The 17,345-nt window shown below is 46.6% G+C and overlaps 1 protein-coding gene across 1 annotated transcript in view; it reads left to right on the forward strand.

The window, feature by feature from the left end:
- Positions 1-16,966, forward strand: part of ELOVL1 (ELOVL fatty acid elongase 1) — a 34,544-nt gene extending 17,578 nt beyond the window's left edge. The window contains exons 2-8 of the mRNA XM_018561570.1: positions 3,141-3,217; positions 8,414-8,604; positions 9,925-10,005; positions 11,363-11,419; positions 13,788-13,893; positions 13,981-14,117; positions 16,375-16,966. Coding sequence (XP_018417072.1) covers positions 3,160-3,217; positions 8,414-8,604; positions 9,925-10,005; positions 11,363-11,419; positions 13,788-13,893; positions 13,981-14,117; positions 16,375-16,620 — 876 coding nt within the window. The 5' untranslated portion in view covers positions 3,141-3,159 and the 3' untranslated portion in view covers positions 16,621-16,966. The remainder of the gene's footprint in view (positions 1-3,140; positions 3,218-8,413; positions 8,605-9,924; positions 10,006-11,362; positions 11,420-13,787; positions 13,894-13,980; positions 14,118-16,374) is intronic.
- The last annotated feature ends 379 nt before the right edge of the window (positions 16,967-17,345 follow it).

A 17,345-nucleotide genomic window follows, 5' to 3' on the forward strand; every position in this document is an offset into this window, starting at 1 on the left:
TTTTTTTTTTTTTTTTTTTTAAAGATTGTAAGCTCTCAGGTTCAGGGCCCTTCCTCTTGTCTTGAATTGTAACGGTAATGTCTCCGTTTTATATTGTAAAGCGCTGCGCAAACTGTTGGCGCTATATAAATCCTGTATAATAATACAGACATTACTCAGGTTGTATCTGATGAGTCGCCCTGGGATGCTGAGATATAAAATTCAGGACAATAATGTGCAGCAGGAAATGTCGGTGATACTTGCTTCTACTTGTATCGGCGATGCTGCGACTTCATGTGAGGACACGCAGTGAAAGGTTTGGGGCCCTTTCTGTGACTGAGCCGGTAGAATTTGCAGCAGTAATGCACAAAAATCTCTCCCTTTGCCACAGTGAGCCGTCCTACAAATGTATAGCAATCAGTGCAGATGGAAAGTAACGATGATATAGTAACAGAGTAACAATTCTATAAATGACAGGAAGTTGAACGGTGCGATTTAGATTCTTTTTTTGCAGTTTTCCAGGGCAAGGGGCTTGGCGATGAGACTCTCATTCGAGATGCACATTCCGTACTCGCCATATGACCCGCACAAGCCTATTATATAGACATGGACCTGATATGGGGAGTCACTGCCATGGTGGAGATTTTTGTTACAGTAGACTGTTCAAGACCTATGAAATATCATGCCTTATGTTACATGAGCACAAGGCAAGTTCCCTTGTGTGCTGTACGTTTAAAGGACAAGCTCACCTTTGATTTAAAACCCACAAGCTTACCTCCCTATCCTGAGCTACACAAACCCACCTCCCTATCCTGAGTCTCCCCTCCTAGCTTACCTCCCGATCCTGAGCTCCACCCAGTCACCCCTCAGCTTGCCTCCTTATCCTGAGATCCACCCAGTCACCCCCCCAGCTTCCAAAAAAAAATGAGCTCCACCCAGTCACCCCCCCCAGCTTACCTCCCGATCCTGAGCTCCAACCCCCAGCTCACTTCCCGATCCTGAGCTCCACCCACCCAGGTGCTTTACTTTTCTCCAGTGATGGTGGACTGCCATATTGGTATAGAGAAGTGGCCCAAAGACTTGAATGGCACATACCGGTACCGTTGAAGCAACATCATTGTTGACCTTTTTATGGCACAGGCGCCAGACTAGATTTTTGACGACTAGGATGTAAATAACGCAGGAGGCCGCTGCCATTGGAAGAGGTAATGCTAATGACGAGGCCTGTGTGGGTCATGTGTCTGCAATTACTTATTTCGGGTGACAAGTCACTGCTTATTGTTCTACTGATCTCCGGGGGGGACCGGCCACCATCGCAGTTGGTGGAAATGGAAATATCGATGGAAAGAACAAACATTTTGTCAGATAACAACTCTCGGGTCACCGCTGAGGAATGTAGAAATCAATAAGCAGGATTTTTCACTGATCAATACAATTTGGGAGCGTCCGAATTAAAGGAAACCTGTCTTTAGAAAATACAGGGAGGCCGAGCTGTAGGAGGGACCGACAACTACAATCCCATCTGCCTCTGTCTGGGAGTCACGCCTGTGGCTGTCAGTCTTGTAATGCCTTATGGGACTTGTAGCTCCAAAACAGCTGGTGGGTCAAGGTTTCCTAACACTGATCTAATCGGGGGTCGGCAACCTCGGCACTCCAGCTGTGGTGAAACTACAACTCCCATAAGGCTTTGCAAGACTCCCAGATGCGGGCCGAGGTTGCCTTCCCCTGGTATACATTATACTCTTCACGGTGAAATGAGGACGCGCTGTGATGTCCGCTCCGTTGTATGGTTTACTGTAAAGCGTTTGTAGCTCAGTAATTGCTTTCACTTCCCTGAAAGTGCTCTTTATTAATGTAGCGGTCTGGTTGATGGACAAAATGTTCCTAAATCTTCGATTTGTATCTGCGCTTTGGCGATCACTTCCTTCCTACTCAGGAGCCGAGTCCCTGCATTGTCCTCCCAAGTTTGATTTAAGTCAAGCTGTATGTAGCACAGAAAAAGCTCCTTGGAACAAAAGGTATCGCAGGCCACATATCCCAAAAATAAGAGGATTGGACCTCATTTTGGGACAGTGGGTGGAGACATGCAAGTCACTCCTTACGCCCCATCAGCCAGATGTACATCCAGAACCACTGGGGTATACGGCAAATAGTCTAGTAATACTGCAATGCATGCTCATGCGTGGCATAACACATGCGTTAACCCAGCGCAATGGTTAACGCATTGAAATCTTCTCCCCATTGAAGATTTTCCCCTACCTCCTGTTCTGGTTGTTTACAAACCCAGGCATGATCTTGTTAAAATAGCAGTGGCATAATTGCCTGTGCAGACAACGAAGCTGTGGGAGGGACCCGACAGGCCTCACCTACTACATATAGCCTTCAAAAAACAGGAGGGGGTGGAGACAAGACCAGTCACCCTGCACAAGGAGAGAGAGCAGCAGTGACCGGTTAAAATCCTTCCTGTCCCGGTGGTGGTGAGTGACATTCTGCATGCGGTGGGGAAGATTCGGGTGCTTGAGAGAGACAAGTGGAGGCAGGGGGCTTGGTTGAAGGCGTGGAGGGGTATCAGGCCTCCCTGACTTGCAGGAGTCTCTCTCCGGGTGTGTGGCTGTCTGTCTCTTATCACCCTAGATTTTTGTTCTTTAAGATTTTTGAAAAATGGCTGCGTGCATAGGTGACGGGTTGTGCCTCTTAGGCCTTCTCTGCTGCTTTATGTAAATAGTTGGTGGATCTTTACGCTTGAGTCCTTTTGTACAGTGATGAGGCTTTATTGCTTGTCTGTGTATACAACATGTATATAATATGGGGGAATATTGTTTTATTTATTTTTGATTTTTGTACAGTTTACACTACGTTTATGTTTTGTTACCTTTGTATAAAAGTTGCTTGAATCTTTCAATAAAAAGATTAGCAGCAGTGATCGGTCTTTATTACAGGAAGCTCCTAGTCTCACACGGGATTACTGCACAGATCTGGAAGAAATACACAAAGGTCACCGAGATTCAATATAGAATACACATGGTTCTGGTATTTGGATGATATTTGCTTTAATCTCCATTTTTTTTGCATTTTATGCCTCAGACCCATTTACAAAAACAGTTTGTCAGTTACTTGTGATCTAAACCTCTTGTAACCTCCACTTCCTGTCTTTCCTTTAGGCTGTGAGGAGCTGCAAAGATGGAGGCCGTGCTCTCACAATGGGTGCAGCGTTATCACGACTTCATGAAAGGAGCAGGTAAGACTCCACATTGTACAGATGAACAATTTGACTTTTCTTTTCCTTTTAAAGATGACCCGTCGTCTTCACAGAGGCGATCATTTTGTACTTTTGCAAATAAAAGGAAATGTTGTATGAACACTGCGAAAAAGTGAAAACCCTTTTATAGCAGAGGTAGGTAACCTCAACACTCCAGCAGTGGTGAAACTACCAATCCATCATCCTTCTGCCTCCTGGGACGTGTATTTCCACAACAGCTGGAGGTCCGACGTTCCATTATAGTTAAATTATAGGTAAATCTGTCAAAGGGTTCGAGTATTGATCTGAGGACTCCGATAATAAACATGAGATCAGTTGGATTAGTCAAAACAGCATGCGTTGTTGCACCAATAGCACATTTTGTGACATCATACAGGGCCCTTCTCCAGGTAAGGTGTGTAACGATTCTGGACAGTGGTCAAGTGGAGGTCTCCTCTAAATCAATATTCAGTCTGGGATCAGTGTGATCAATAGTTGATTAATCTGCCATGGTGCATTTGGGTTCTGAGTGAAGACCCCGGGGGAAGCAATGGACATGGGGAGAGCATCCAGGACCTCGGTGTCAAAGAGCAAAGGTGCCTATTGCTAACCTTTGCAGGGTGATCTAAAATGTACCATTTACTGTCCATCTGTGTGGACTTGACCCCTTACGTTGGTGGTCAGTGTAGAAGGGGGCCCCTTACGTCGGTGGTCTGTGTAGACTTGACCCCTTACGTTGGTGGTCAGTGTAGAAGGGGCCCTTTACGTCGGTGGTCTGTGTAGACTTGACCCCTTACGTCGGTAGTCATTGTAGAAGGGGCCCCTTACGTCGGGGGTCAGTGGAAAAGGGGCCCCTTACGTCGGTGGTCTGTGTAGACTTGACCCCTTACGTCGGTAGTCATTGTAGAAGGGGCCCCTTACGTCGGGGGTCAGTGGAAAAGGGGCCCCTTACGTCGGTGGTCTGTGTAGACTTGACCCCTTACGTCGGTAGTCATTGTAGAAGGGGCCCCTTACGTCGGGGGTCAGTGGAAAAGGGGCCCCTTACGTCGGTGGTCTGTGTAGACTTGACCCCTTACGTCGGTAGTCATTGTAGAAGGGGCCCCTTACGTCGGGGGTCAGTGGAAAAGGGGCCCCTTACGTCGGTGGTCTGTGTAGACTTGACCCCTTACGTCGGTAGTCATTGTAGAAGGGGCCCCTTACGTCGGGGGTCAGTGGAAAAGGGGCCCCTTACGTCGGTGGTCTGTGTAGACTTGACCCCTTACGTCGGTAGTCATTGTAGAAGGGGCCCCTTACGTCGGGGGTCAGTGGAAAAGGGGCCCCTTACGTCGGTGGTCTGTGTAGACTTGACCCCTTACGTCGGTAGTCATTGTAGAAGGGGCCCCTTACGTCGGGGGTCAGTGGAAAAGGGGCCCCTTACGTCGGTGGTCTGTGTAGACTTGACCCCTTACGTCGGTAGTCATTGTAGAAGGGGCCCCTTACGTCGGGGGTCAGTGGAAAAGGGGCCCCTTACGTCGGTGGTCTGTGTAGACTTGACCCCTTACGTCGGTAGTCATTGTAGAAGGGGCCCCTTACGTCGGGGGTCAGTGGAAAAGGGGCCCCTTACGTCGGTGGTCTGTGTAGACTTGACCCCTTACGTCGGTAGTCATTGTAGAAGGGGCCCCTTACGTCGGGGGTCAGTGGAAAAGGGGCCCCTTACGTCGGTGGTCTGTGTAGACTTGACCCCTTACGTCGGTAGTCATTGTAGAAGGGGCCCCTTACGTCGGGGGTCAGTGGAAAAGGGGCCCCTTACGTCGGTGGTCTGTGTAGACTTGACCCCTTACGTCGGTAGTCATTGTAGAAGGGGCCCCTTACGTCGGGGGTCAGTGGAAAAGGGGCCCCTTACGTCGGTGGTCTGTGTAGACTTGACCCCTTACGTCGGTAGTCATTGTAGAAGGGGCCCCTTACGTCGGGGGTCAGTGGAAAAGGGGCCCCTTACGTCGGTGGTCTGTGTAGACTTGACCCCTTACGTCGGTAGTCATTGTAGAAGGGGCCCCTTACGTCGGGGGTCAGTGGAAAAGGGGCCCCTTACGTCGGTGGTCTGTGTAGACTTGACCCCTTACGTCGGTAGTCATTGTAGAAGGGGCCCCTTACGTCGGGGGTCAGTGGAAAAGGGGCCCCTTACGTCGGTGGTCTGTGTAGACTTGACCCCTTACGTCGGTAGTCATTGTAGAAGGGGCCCCTTACGTCGGGGGTCAGTGGAAAAGGGGCCCCTTACGTCGGTGGTCTGTGTAGACTTGACCCCTTACGTCGGTAGTCATTGTAGAAGGGGCCCCTTACGTCGGGGGTCAGTGGAAAAGGGGCCCCTTACGTCGGTGGTCTGTGTAGACTTGACCCCTTACGTCGGTGGTCAGTGTGGAAGGGACCCCTTACGTCGGTGGTCAGTGTAGTTGGGACATAGGTCAGCCACTGCTCTCTTCTCAAGGGACAGCTAACAACCCCTGGAGGAACCCCCGGTGTTCCACGGAGCTCTGGTTGAAAAGGTACAGAGACTGTTCGGTGCTCCCGAATTCCAAACAGGTTTCCTTTTTAGAGTCAGAGATTTGAAAAATAAAAAAGGCTGATTTTCAGCAAAGGCCGCACCGTGTCACATGTGTTACTCCACTGAAGTGAAATATGCAGAGAATGCAAATGATATCAATGGCGATAGGTAGAACAATATGAAAATATCCCGGCCACCGACACCCGATCACCTGTCCGCTTAACTATGCGTCACGCATCAGTGCGTCTGCAGGGTCACATGGGGTGCCTTCCCTTCCCCCCAGCTCACAGTCCTCTTGCAAATATATAATTAGAGCTCTTGCCTTTTCTCTTCTGTCTTCCGATCAATGAATGCAGATGTTTAGAGATGGAAGCTACTAATTATCACCCTCTAATCTGCTTCATTTATTCCCGGCCCGCTGGGTTTGGTTGCTGCTTTCTATAAATGTTCTGATTGTGTTAACTCCTAATAGTTCATCTTAAAGAGGACCGGTCACCAATGGCCATTTCTAATCCTTTAATCTCCACTTTTGGTTATAAACGTATCCGGGATTACTTGTGTTTTTATTAGTATTATTCACTGGTACTCTCTCCCAGTTGGAGCAGAAGTTTTTTATTGATTTTATTTGACAGAAGTGACATACAAAGTCATTTTTGCCAAAAACATTATCTTGTTCCTGGTGATTTATTATTTTCTGTGTGTACGGTGCAGCGTAAAACCGGGGGCTCCTCCAGCAACCTGGACCCAAGTGTCGGTTATCAGTCCTGAGTTCAGGCAGAAGTTAGGTCAGCCTCCATGGGGGACCTTACTGCCTGACATTTCTGCTTTGACCAGGAGAGAATACAAGGGAAGGACGTACTATTATAACAACTTGAGAGAGGTTATTTGGTTCAGGTTCTCCCTCATGGTTCTGAATCTTTCCTGCCACCTGCACGTTCCTATTGGCCCATGGGCCAGCTCATTGGAGTTATGGGCCAATAGGAATGTGAGGCGGGTGGGGACAAGGTTGCATGCCGCAACCTAACCAGGAAGCGTCAGAGCTTTACCTGTTGGCCCGTACACCTCCTAGATGTCTGCAAATATCTGAAGAAGTTTTTTCCTCTAGACTCGCAGTATAGAACATTCCATGCTCTATCCAAAATGGCTTCAGACTTGCATATGCTCCCTCTGGTGGCTGTCTGTGTTAGTGCAGTCAGTGTCCTCGTTGAATGACTGGAGTCAGCTACTAAACAATCCATCTGAAGAGTATTTTTTTCACCGAAAGTGAGTTCTGATCATACGCTGGGATAAAAGGAACCATAAACCTAATTACTGTGCTGCACAACTAAGCAGGAAGCCCACTGCGTAGAGGTCCTGTGCTAATATGGATGCTCACATGTAAGTACATAGTGAAAATCAAGACTTCAAGGATAACTACACATTACAATTCTCCTATAAATGACTTTCAGGACCTGTGTGGTCAGGTAGCGTTGCTCACGTCACTAGACTGCCTGACGTTACTCCTGTATGGGGGCCGCCAATGCTGGCAAATTTATTTGAAATGTAAAATTTGCATCAGTTTATCTAATACTGACTGCGCTCCTTATTGAGTCACTGAATGGGAACCGTTATGGTTGATATAACAAGACAGACCAAAAGGGAGCCAATGAGGGAAGTTATTTACATCTACTTGAAGCAGCAAGGTGGCCAAGTCATTTGCTCTGCACTATGTCCTCCTTACATGAATATGGGGAGTGAATTCTAATGAATCTGATCAAAGTTCACTTACATGGCCAACTGTTTGTGGAGACCTGACCATCACACCCGCATGGGCTTGCTGGACATCCCATTGGAAAACCGTGGGTATTAATGTGGAGCTGGCCTTCCTTTGTAGCAGTAACAGCCATAACCCTTTGGCAAAGGCTTTCTACAAGATATTGGAGTGCGTCTGTGGGAATTGGTGCCCATTTGATGGGTCAGGTACTGATGTTGGGTGAGAAGACCTGGCTTGCAGTTGGACATTCCAACTCATCCCAAAGGTGTTCGTAGAGTTGAGGTCAGGACACTCTAGTTCCTCCATACCAGACTGGTCACACCATATCTTTATGGAGCTGGCTTTGTACACAGGGGACAGTCATGGTGGAACAACAGAAAAGAGTCTTCACCAAACTGCTGTTACCACAAGGTTGGAAGATCACAATGTGTGCCCATTTGTGAGGTCAGGTACTGATGTTGAATGAGAAGAGCTGACACATGTTCCAGTTCATCCCAAAGGTGTTCAGTAGGGTTGAGGTCAGGGCTCTGTGAAGGACACCCAAGTTCCTCCATACCAGACTGGTCACACCATGTCTTTTATGGAGCTGGCTTTGTATACTGGGGACAGTCATGGTGGAACAACAGAAAGTCTTCACCAAATTGTTACCACAAGGCTGGAAGAACACTTGTCTAAAAGGTCTTTGTGTGATGTATCATTAACTATACTCTTCAATGGAACCCAATAATCCGGGGGGTTTGATAAACATTTTTGGCCACATAATGTAGGTGGGATGGTCAGGTGTTCACAGATTTTTGGCCATATAGTGTTTTTAACCTATTCATAAAATATTGACTCAGCCATCTAGATACTGAAAGGAATTCAATGACCCCTGAAAAGGTAAATGTCTGTTATACATAACTTTCTGTCCTCTGTGTTTCCTCAGATGCCAGGATAGGTCATTACCCCCTCATGCACTCGCCTTTCCTTCCTGGCACCATTCTCCTGGCCTATGTCTACTTCGTCCTGTCTTTGGGGCCACGGATTATGGCCAATAGGAAGCCCTTTGACCTGAAGCCTTTGATGGTGCTGTACAACTTCAGCCTGGTGGGGGTGTCTGCTTATATTGTTTATGAGGTGAGTGACATTCACAGGACACCAACATAACGCCATGGTTCCCACATGTGTGTGGAAGTAGAAATGTTAGAGCATGTTAGGATATGTAGTTGTATGTTTTCTCACCCGTATGAGAGAACTGTAGGATCTCTGCCATTCTGTACATTACTAATAGTTCAAACAGTAACTCCATTAAACCGTATCGATTGGAGATCGGACTGTTTCTCATTTTGAAGTGCTCTCATTAACCTATGTGCAAAGACCCGCCAAAAGAGAGCAAGCGCCTCCCCCAATAAAGCCAACCTTTGCTTCTGAAGTAGATCGCAGCTCATTAGCAGGAGGAGAAGGGATGTGGCACACTATCACCCCCCTCACAAGTGAGGCCAAAGTGTGACCCAGTCCCCCCCCCTTCCCACCAATGAGCTGTGAACTTCTTGAGCAGCATAGGTTGCTGGTCCTGCCCTCTTTTGAGGCACTCCTTCCTACTGAAGCACCCCGGGCTTGTCTGCGTATCCCTCAGCCCAAACCTGGTTAGATCCCTAATTGTATGACTTATAGGAGCTCTGTGCTCCTATAAGTCGGCATAGATGTGCTGATACCAGACTGGTTGTCACATGAGAGGGAGGGGAGATCCCTCTGTGTAGGAAGGATCAAATAATTCAATTTTCTGTCCCTCCCTTTACCCCTATTCATAAAAGATCCATTATACAGTATATACAGTGGTACCTCGATTCACGAACGCTTCTATTCGCGAACAATTCGGTTCGAGAACAGGAAGTTCAGCAAAATTTTGCTTCCGTTCACGAACTCCGCATCGGGTGTCGCAACACAACCCCAGCCATCTTCCCTGCTCTGACACGTGGTCGTGGCTTCCTCTAGTCGAGATTGCGGTCTGATCACAGTTTGATTCGGTTCGCGATCAGAATCGTGAACCGAGGTACCACTGTACATTGATTTGAACAGTCTAGTTCATTCTAGTCAAGCAGTCGGACTTTACCCATCTGGCCTTCCCTCCTTGGGTGCTAAAGGAGCTTGTCCTGGCACTGGATCTAATTTTCAGAACTGCATGATGACACCCTGTTGTAGGATCTTCTGTCCACCCAGCATGCACCCCGTGGATGTCATGTGATCATATTACTACCTGTGAAGCAGATTGAGCCCTTCTGTTACTTTTTATCTATCCTCAGAGTACAGCTTTATCTTTTGACTATAGGTTCACTTTAGATCTCAGCTACTGAGCATATTGTGCTATTTATCAAGTCCCGATAGCGATTATTGCAGTAATAAATGGATAACAGAGCCTCTGCTAGAAGCATAACATGCAATTGTCTTTTTTTTTAGTTTCTTATGTCAGGCTGGTTGACTGGATACACCTGGAAGTGTGACCCCGTGGATCAGTCGGATTCGCCAATGGGCTTGCGGGTGAGTGAGTTCTCCTGTGTGGGGGGTAAGCTTTTATAATGTTTAGATAATGACTCATGACTGCCAAAAAATCCATAGTGGGCAGGTCTGTGCCGCCCGGGCCACCTTGTACCACCTGCCACTTGCTGAACTTTGTACGTAAACATGGCGGTGATCGGTACGCAGCTTCACCCCTTATCTGTGTCCCTCATTACTAGTCCTATTAACCTGTGCTGACTCTCCCACCTCTGCCATGACTTGCCTCTGGTTTTATGGCGTTATAAAACATGACTGTATATCACGTCCTGCTTTAGTAGAGTCTGACGAATTGCATTAGCGATCATAATTCTTCTAACTATATGAGCGGACAGAGACGAGCCGTCATCTCCGTGAGAATGATAGACATTGAGGGATCTGTCTGGCTTCTAACCCATCAGGGACAAGTTCTTGAGAGGTTGAAGTATTGTTGGTAACTCGCATGATGTCTCTCTGACTTGGGCAATATGCAAATGTGATCTGCGTGTGGACGCAAACCCTTTTCTCCATAGAAAAGGCAAGGTTTAATTGTGGAAGACGGTAGGCAAACTATGGCCCTCCAGCTGTTGTGGAACTACAATGCCTATTGGGTATTCTGACAGCCACATGCATGACTCCAAGAGGAAGAGGTATAATGGTTTGTAGTTTCACCACAGCTGGAGGGCTGAAGTTTGCCTAACCCTGGTCTATGCTATGCTTCAAAACCGTATTCATGAGAACCCTTGTGAGGCACTCCTCAACCCAAAAGCAGGGAGGGTCTTACGAAATACCAATTTACCCTTATGGCACATGTCCTGACAGCACCAAAACAGACCATTGTGAAAGCTTGGCTGTGCTGCACACTCTGAGGTCAAATCCAGAATAAATCCAGAATCCATTTCAAGTTGGACATCTGCAACAAAACTCATGGACAGCGTGAGCAAATAAAAGGCAATTTGGGACACTTGGATCACACGCTTTCTACCGGACAGTTTTCATATCCACCTAATGGATCTGTGAATCCAAGAGTAGCCCGTGACCATCAGGACTTTGTCCTCTTTAGGAGCTTCAGGACGCCCAATAGATCTTTTATAAACGAACCCCTTGGGCTTGTGCGAGGTTTGCAGTTTGAGGGACGGACAATTTGCAGGTCTTCAGTTTTCCTAGCTCTCTAGTTGAGTACAGGAATCTCGGTATCTAGGGGTGCTAGTGCCATGCGAATGGCATCCGCCTGGTGGAACCTTTACCAATGAAGCCCTAAGTGTGCCCTGCCAGCCAGAAGATGTTACAGGGTGCCCGATCCATGAGAGGGAGAATGCTTTATGTGAAATTCTAACTCTTTTGTTATTTTTGCTATTTTCAGATGGTACAAGTAGCCTGGCTCTTCCTGTTCTCCAAATTCATTGAGCTCCTTGATACCGTAAGTGTTATTTCTCATGCTGTGTACATTACAGTGAAATGGAGTCTGTCCGCAAGCAGATTCAATGAAGATGAAATGCACATTTCTGTTCAGTGAATTGGCCCCGACATCTGCAGTGCAAATAGAATTCTTACTGGCAAGGAGAAGACCACTCATCATGTGCAGATTGCAGAGCCATTATTTCTCTTAGGCCTCATTCACAGGGGCAAATACATTCACCCAGTTATATACACATAAATACATGTAATGATTTTAAATTGTATTATTTATACTGGGGGGAATCTATCAAAACTGGAGCAGACAAAATCTGGAGCAGCTGTGCATGTCAACCAATCAGCTTCTCTCTTCAGTTTGTTCAGTTGAGATTTGAAAATGAAAGCGAGAAGCTGATTGGTTGCCGTGCCCAGCCGCTCCAGATTTCGTCTGCTCCGGTTTTGATAAATTTCCTTCACTGTGTTTAGGACAAACCGAAATCTGAGCGTCCAGGGGCAGATTAGATACTATGAACGCATGCACATGCATGAGTATGGAAGGAAAAGCCTGCATGGAACACATTCACATGTAAACTGATTTATATGTAAATGGCAAACAAACATTATACTTCCCAGATCAATCTCTCCTACGTATAAAACAAGCGCAGGAGGTCCATGTGGATGAGGCCTCAGCTCAACTCTAACAACTGAAGATGAATTCTTACTGGCTGTTGAGTATTCGTTGGCTTCTTGAACACACCTCTTTATGTAAAATAACGAACGTCCAATATGTTCACTTCCTATGGGCTGGGAAGCCATGGCCGTAGGGGTGCAGTGACTGCAGATTTCAATTGAACTGTCGCCAACAAACCTCATTCTAGGCTGCAGCTGGATATATTTCCGTAGCTGGGATTTGGCTTAGATCATCATAACTGCTATGATTTAGCAAAACACAAACTTTCCTTAAACATCCAATAATGCCTTTCTATTACCGCCCCTCATCTGCCATCTTTTAATGTCCCTTCATTGTCAAGTATTTACCTGTTGATTCCGCCAGTCCTCCTGTTGTGGCTTCACTTCCTGTGCCGACAACACCACATTTCCACTTCTGAATTTGCAGCGATGTCCCCTGGATCTGTGCCTTCCCATCCAGCTAAATGGTGACGTCACCGCTTGTAAACCCCAAACTTGTTTTTTGTTTTGGATAGAATAAGGATTGGTTAAAAGCCTTCCTAGAATGTTTGTTTTGGGGGGTTTTTAGTCGTCAATGTCCCATTGTAGAGTTTTCCCTTTACCTCCAGTCCCAAAGTGACATCAGGAAGTGATCAGGAAAGCCTCACTTAGTTGTCGGCACAACAGGTGCCCCTTTTGGATGATTTCCCCTCAGTTCCTGCTTCATTGACAACTCAGAATTTTTGATATTCCTTCATCTTGCGTCCTGGAGACAGTGGTCACCAGGACATATAGAAATGCTTGTAAACCCCAAACTTGTTTTTTGTTTTTGGCGCTTGTAAACCCCAAACTTGTTTTTTGTTTTGGATAGAATAAGGATTGGTTAAAAGCCTTCCTAGAATTATTGTTTTGGGGGGTTTTTAGTCGTCAATGTCCCATTGTAGAGTTTTCCCTTTACCTCCAGTCCCAAAGTGACATCAGGAAGTGATCAGGAAAGCCTCACTTAGTTGTCGGCACAACAGGTGCCCCTTTTGGATGATTTCCCCTCAGTTCCTGCTTCATTGACAACTCAGAATTTTTGATATTCCTTCATCTTGCGTCCTGGAGACAGTGGTCACCAGGACATATAGAGAGGATGAATCTCCCCACTTTCCCTACTTTGTCAAAATCAAAAAAATAAATGTTTTGGCTTTAGATGAACTTCACAGATCACCAAAATCTCATGTAAACTATTATCATGTTCCATTATAAAAGTCGTTTTCCAATTTTTTTTAAATCTGCTAAGTAAACCCCAGTGATCCCGCAATGAAGGTCCTTGTTCAGGCATTTCCTGTTATAGGGTGACAACACTCTGTCCCTGTCTCCCAGTTGTGCTCCTCCGTTGTCTCCTTGTCGCACAGACTTCAGATGGAGACTACAAGTGGCCGTAAAGGCATGGGCAAGAGTTGGTCCCCATCAGAAACCTGCCATGAGATGCCATGCAGCCATTGCTTGAGTGCATGTAGACTGGAAGTGGCTGCAACAAAGGATGAAAAAAAAAAGATGCAAATAAAAAAATGATAGTCGGTAAAAAAATAGATTTTTATAGAAAATGTATAATTGTTTATGATACACAGTGCTTTAGCAATGTAAATGTTATTCACTCGGGGTATATTGCTTTAAGGACTTGTCTTGCCTGTGTTCTGTCTTGCTAAGTCTGCTGTTTTTATCTCTCTCCCTGTCAGGTCTTTTTTGTGCTGAGGAAAAAAAATGGACAGATTACATTTCTCCACATCTTCCATCACTCTGTCCTGCCCTGGAGCTGGTGGTGGGGTGTTAAGTTTGGTCCAGGTAAGAACTTGAGAATCTTTCTGGCTTGATATGACCTCTGCTGTTCCTGCCATGGCCCGCTGATCATGTCTCTCTTCTCTCTGGCAGGTGGTATGGGATCCTTCCACGCCATGATCAATTCTCTAGTCCATGTCATCATGTACTTTTACTATGGGCTCTCTGCTGCCGGGCCACGCTTCCAGAAGTACCTTTGGTGGAAGAAGCACATGACCGCCATCCAGCTGGTAAGAAACCTAAGTAAATGCTAGTACAGTACACGGGTCTGGTTCTCCCAGCAGTACAGCCAGAGGAGGATCAAACCAATGGGTCCATCTTGTCCTCCTGCATACCAGCTGTGCAGAAGTGAACCATACACCTTGGTCAGTGTGCAGGAGCGGTAACCGAGTGTCACCCCGCCGAGACGCCATCGCGCACGCACGGCAGCATTCTGATACCTGCCGGCGGCCATCTTGGCGATGGACGCCGGCCGAGAGAGGAGGGGACAGTCACCAGGCGGGATAAGGTATGCCGCCGGGTCCCCTCCTCTCTCCTGCTACTGTCGGGCGTTCGGTCCATGACCGAGCGCCCGACTTTTCAGAGGGGGGTGACACCAAAATGACTGTGAGTCATTTTGGTGTCACCCCTCCAATGGTGTCACCCGGGTGCGGGCCCCACTCCACTGTCAGTGTGGCCTCTTCTGTTCACACACCTTCGTGCACTATAAGGCCAATACTTTGTGGACACCCATCCCCCTCCCCAAATGGTTGACTGTAGGTGTTTCCAGTGAAGGATGCTGTTAATACTACAGCATACATAGACATTTTAGCATTTCATCCTTGTGGTAACAGTTTGGTGAGGGCCCTTTTCTGTTCCAGAATACCTGTGCCCTGTGTACAAAGCTAGCACCATAAAGACGTGGTTTGACCTGTCTGAAATAAAGTGTCCTGGACAGAGCCCCGACCTCAACCCTACTGAACATCTTTAAATTTGGAATGGAAGCACTGATTTTGAGTCAGGTCTTCTCTTCCAGCATCAGTACCTGACCTCACAGATGCTCTTTTGGCTGACAGGGCACAGTTTCCCATAGACATACTACAGAATCTTGTGAAAATCCTTCCTAGAAGAGTGAAGGCAATCGATGTCGCAAAGAGCGGCCAACTCCACATAATGGCCATGGTTTTGGAACGGGATGTCCAACAAGCTCATGTAGATAATAATGGTCAGGTGACCACAAACTTCTAGCCATACCTCTCCTTCCCTTCCTCTCCTGCTTCTAAAAGCTTAATTCAGCTAGCTCAGCAGAAATTAAGCTTTAGGTGAGCATGCTGGCTGGTTTCGAAAGTTATATAAACATGAGCTAAGGGGTCTTTTATATATTTGCCTCCTTTACATAAGAAGCAAGTCAAATGCTTGTTAGTGCCCTATGACTTCTCTACACTTACAGGTGAAACTCGAATAATTAGAATATCGTGCAAAAGTAATTGCAGTAAGTGCTGCAAAAGGGGCACAAACCAAGTACTGAGTACATACGCATGCTTGTACTTTTCAGAGGTCCGATATTGTTCTATGTACAATCCTTGTTTTATTGATTGCATGTAATAATCTACTTTTTTGAGGTTGTGGATTTGGGGTTCTTGGGGTTTTCATGAGCTGTAAGCCATAATCATCACAATGATGACAAATCACGGCTTGAATTATCTTGCTTTGCACGTAATGAGTCTCTCTCATATATTAGTTTCACCGCATAAGTTGCATTAGTGAAATAAATGAACTTTGCACGATATTCTAATCGAGTTTCACCTGTATTTTGAGCCTTGAGGCTAATAACATAGTTACATAGTTAGTCAGGTTGAAAAAAGGCACAAGTCCATCAAGTCCAACCTATAGAATAAATCTTTAGAAGAAGCACTGACCGAGGTGTATTTACCATGTTCTGCAGAGCAGGAGGGCAGGATCGAACAAGATGATTGTAAAGTAGACATAAACTCAAAGAGTGAAGATTTGCTATGATATAGGGAACATTTAGAACTGTTATTTGTGCCTAAACAGTACCCAGAATAATGTACCTTCTGAAAAATAGCAGTGCACTTCCTGGTATGTGAGGGTAACTAGGCACTCCTGTTCTGTAGCCTCATAGCTGTATACATGCAGTGGGAGATCTAAGGCATTGATGTCTTTATCCGTAAATATCACCAGATTTGGAGTGAGGTTTGGTGATGTCACTACTGTGTGACCCACTCTTCTGCTTGCCCGAGGCTCTAAAATGAGGAAGCAAAGCCATGCCTCTACCCAGATGGCCACCTCCACAGATACACAGTGCAGAACAGGGTGCGGTACGTCTGTGATAAGGAAAGATCAGCTGCGGGGAGACCAAAGGCAATACTGGTGACTAGTATGGCCGGAGGCGATACTGGGCACAGCTCCCAGAGTTCAGTCGATGCATTGTGTTCACCCCACATCCCATGTCCCATACTTCAGCCATTGCTCTGCTTTGTTCCATAGATTCAGTTCGTCCTGGTCTCCATCCACATTACTCAGTATTACTTCATGTCCACCTGCGACTACCAATTCCCCATCTTCATCCACCTCATCTGGATCTACGGCACGGTCTTCTTCATGCTCTTTTCCAATTTTTGGTACCAGGCCTACACCAAAGGAAAGCGCCTCCCAAAATCCAGCAAAGCAATATCCAACGGGGATGTCCACCAAAACGGGAAGTCCAAGAACAGCAAAGCCAAGGAAAACTAATTCTGAGCTAGACAGGCACGTGCAGTATCCCCCAAAACTTGGGCACAAAGCGGGTGCTAAGTGGGAAGATGATGGCACGTGTTTTCTTTCCAAATTTGTTTTTGTTTTTTTACCTTTTTCCGAGAGGCCCAGCTGTTTCATGGCCAGTAAAAACTGCCAAACTGGTTTTCCGACTACACCTGGGGCTTACACCAGCCAAAATCTAAGTGCCTAAAAAGACTTGTCTGTATGACGCCAGTGTGTCCGAACTCCTGTGTCCCTCCCGCAGCTCTGGCAACCCACCCTCCACGACGTTCCACTCCTTGAAAGATTGTGTGTTTGTGCGCAAGAGGACAGCTCACTCCCCCCCCCCCAAAAAAAAATCTGACCCCTGTACTGTAATATCCGACCCCTCAGCAAGCAACAAGAGTCTCGATTCCTTGGCATCACATTCCAGTATGAATCTGAAGAGTGCGGCCTAGTGGGGAGTCGGCTCCTCCCAACTCCAGTCTTCCCTCGGGTCCGGCTTGTTTTTGCACTGGCATTTTGCCATTTGCAGGGCACGTACGAAGCCCTGGTCAAAACAGGTGCAGGAATTTTGATATACTTGAAATCTGGGGTGCTCGTATGTTATCAAATTCCTAGATCATTTTTTTTTTTTGTCTGAAGGAGAAAGCAGTATTGTGTGTGTGTGTGTGTGTGTTGAGGCTAAATTTAAGTTAATTTGCCTGATTTTGAAGGAGGGG

The sequence above is a fragment of the Nanorana parkeri genome, unplaced genomic scaffold (genome assembly GCF_000935625.1).
Source record: "Nanorana parkeri isolate BGI_ZX_2015 unplaced genomic scaffold, ASM93562v1 scaffold530, whole genome shotgun sequence".
NCBI lineage: Eukaryota > Metazoa > Chordata > Amphibia > Anura > Dicroglossidae > Nanorana > Nanorana parkeri.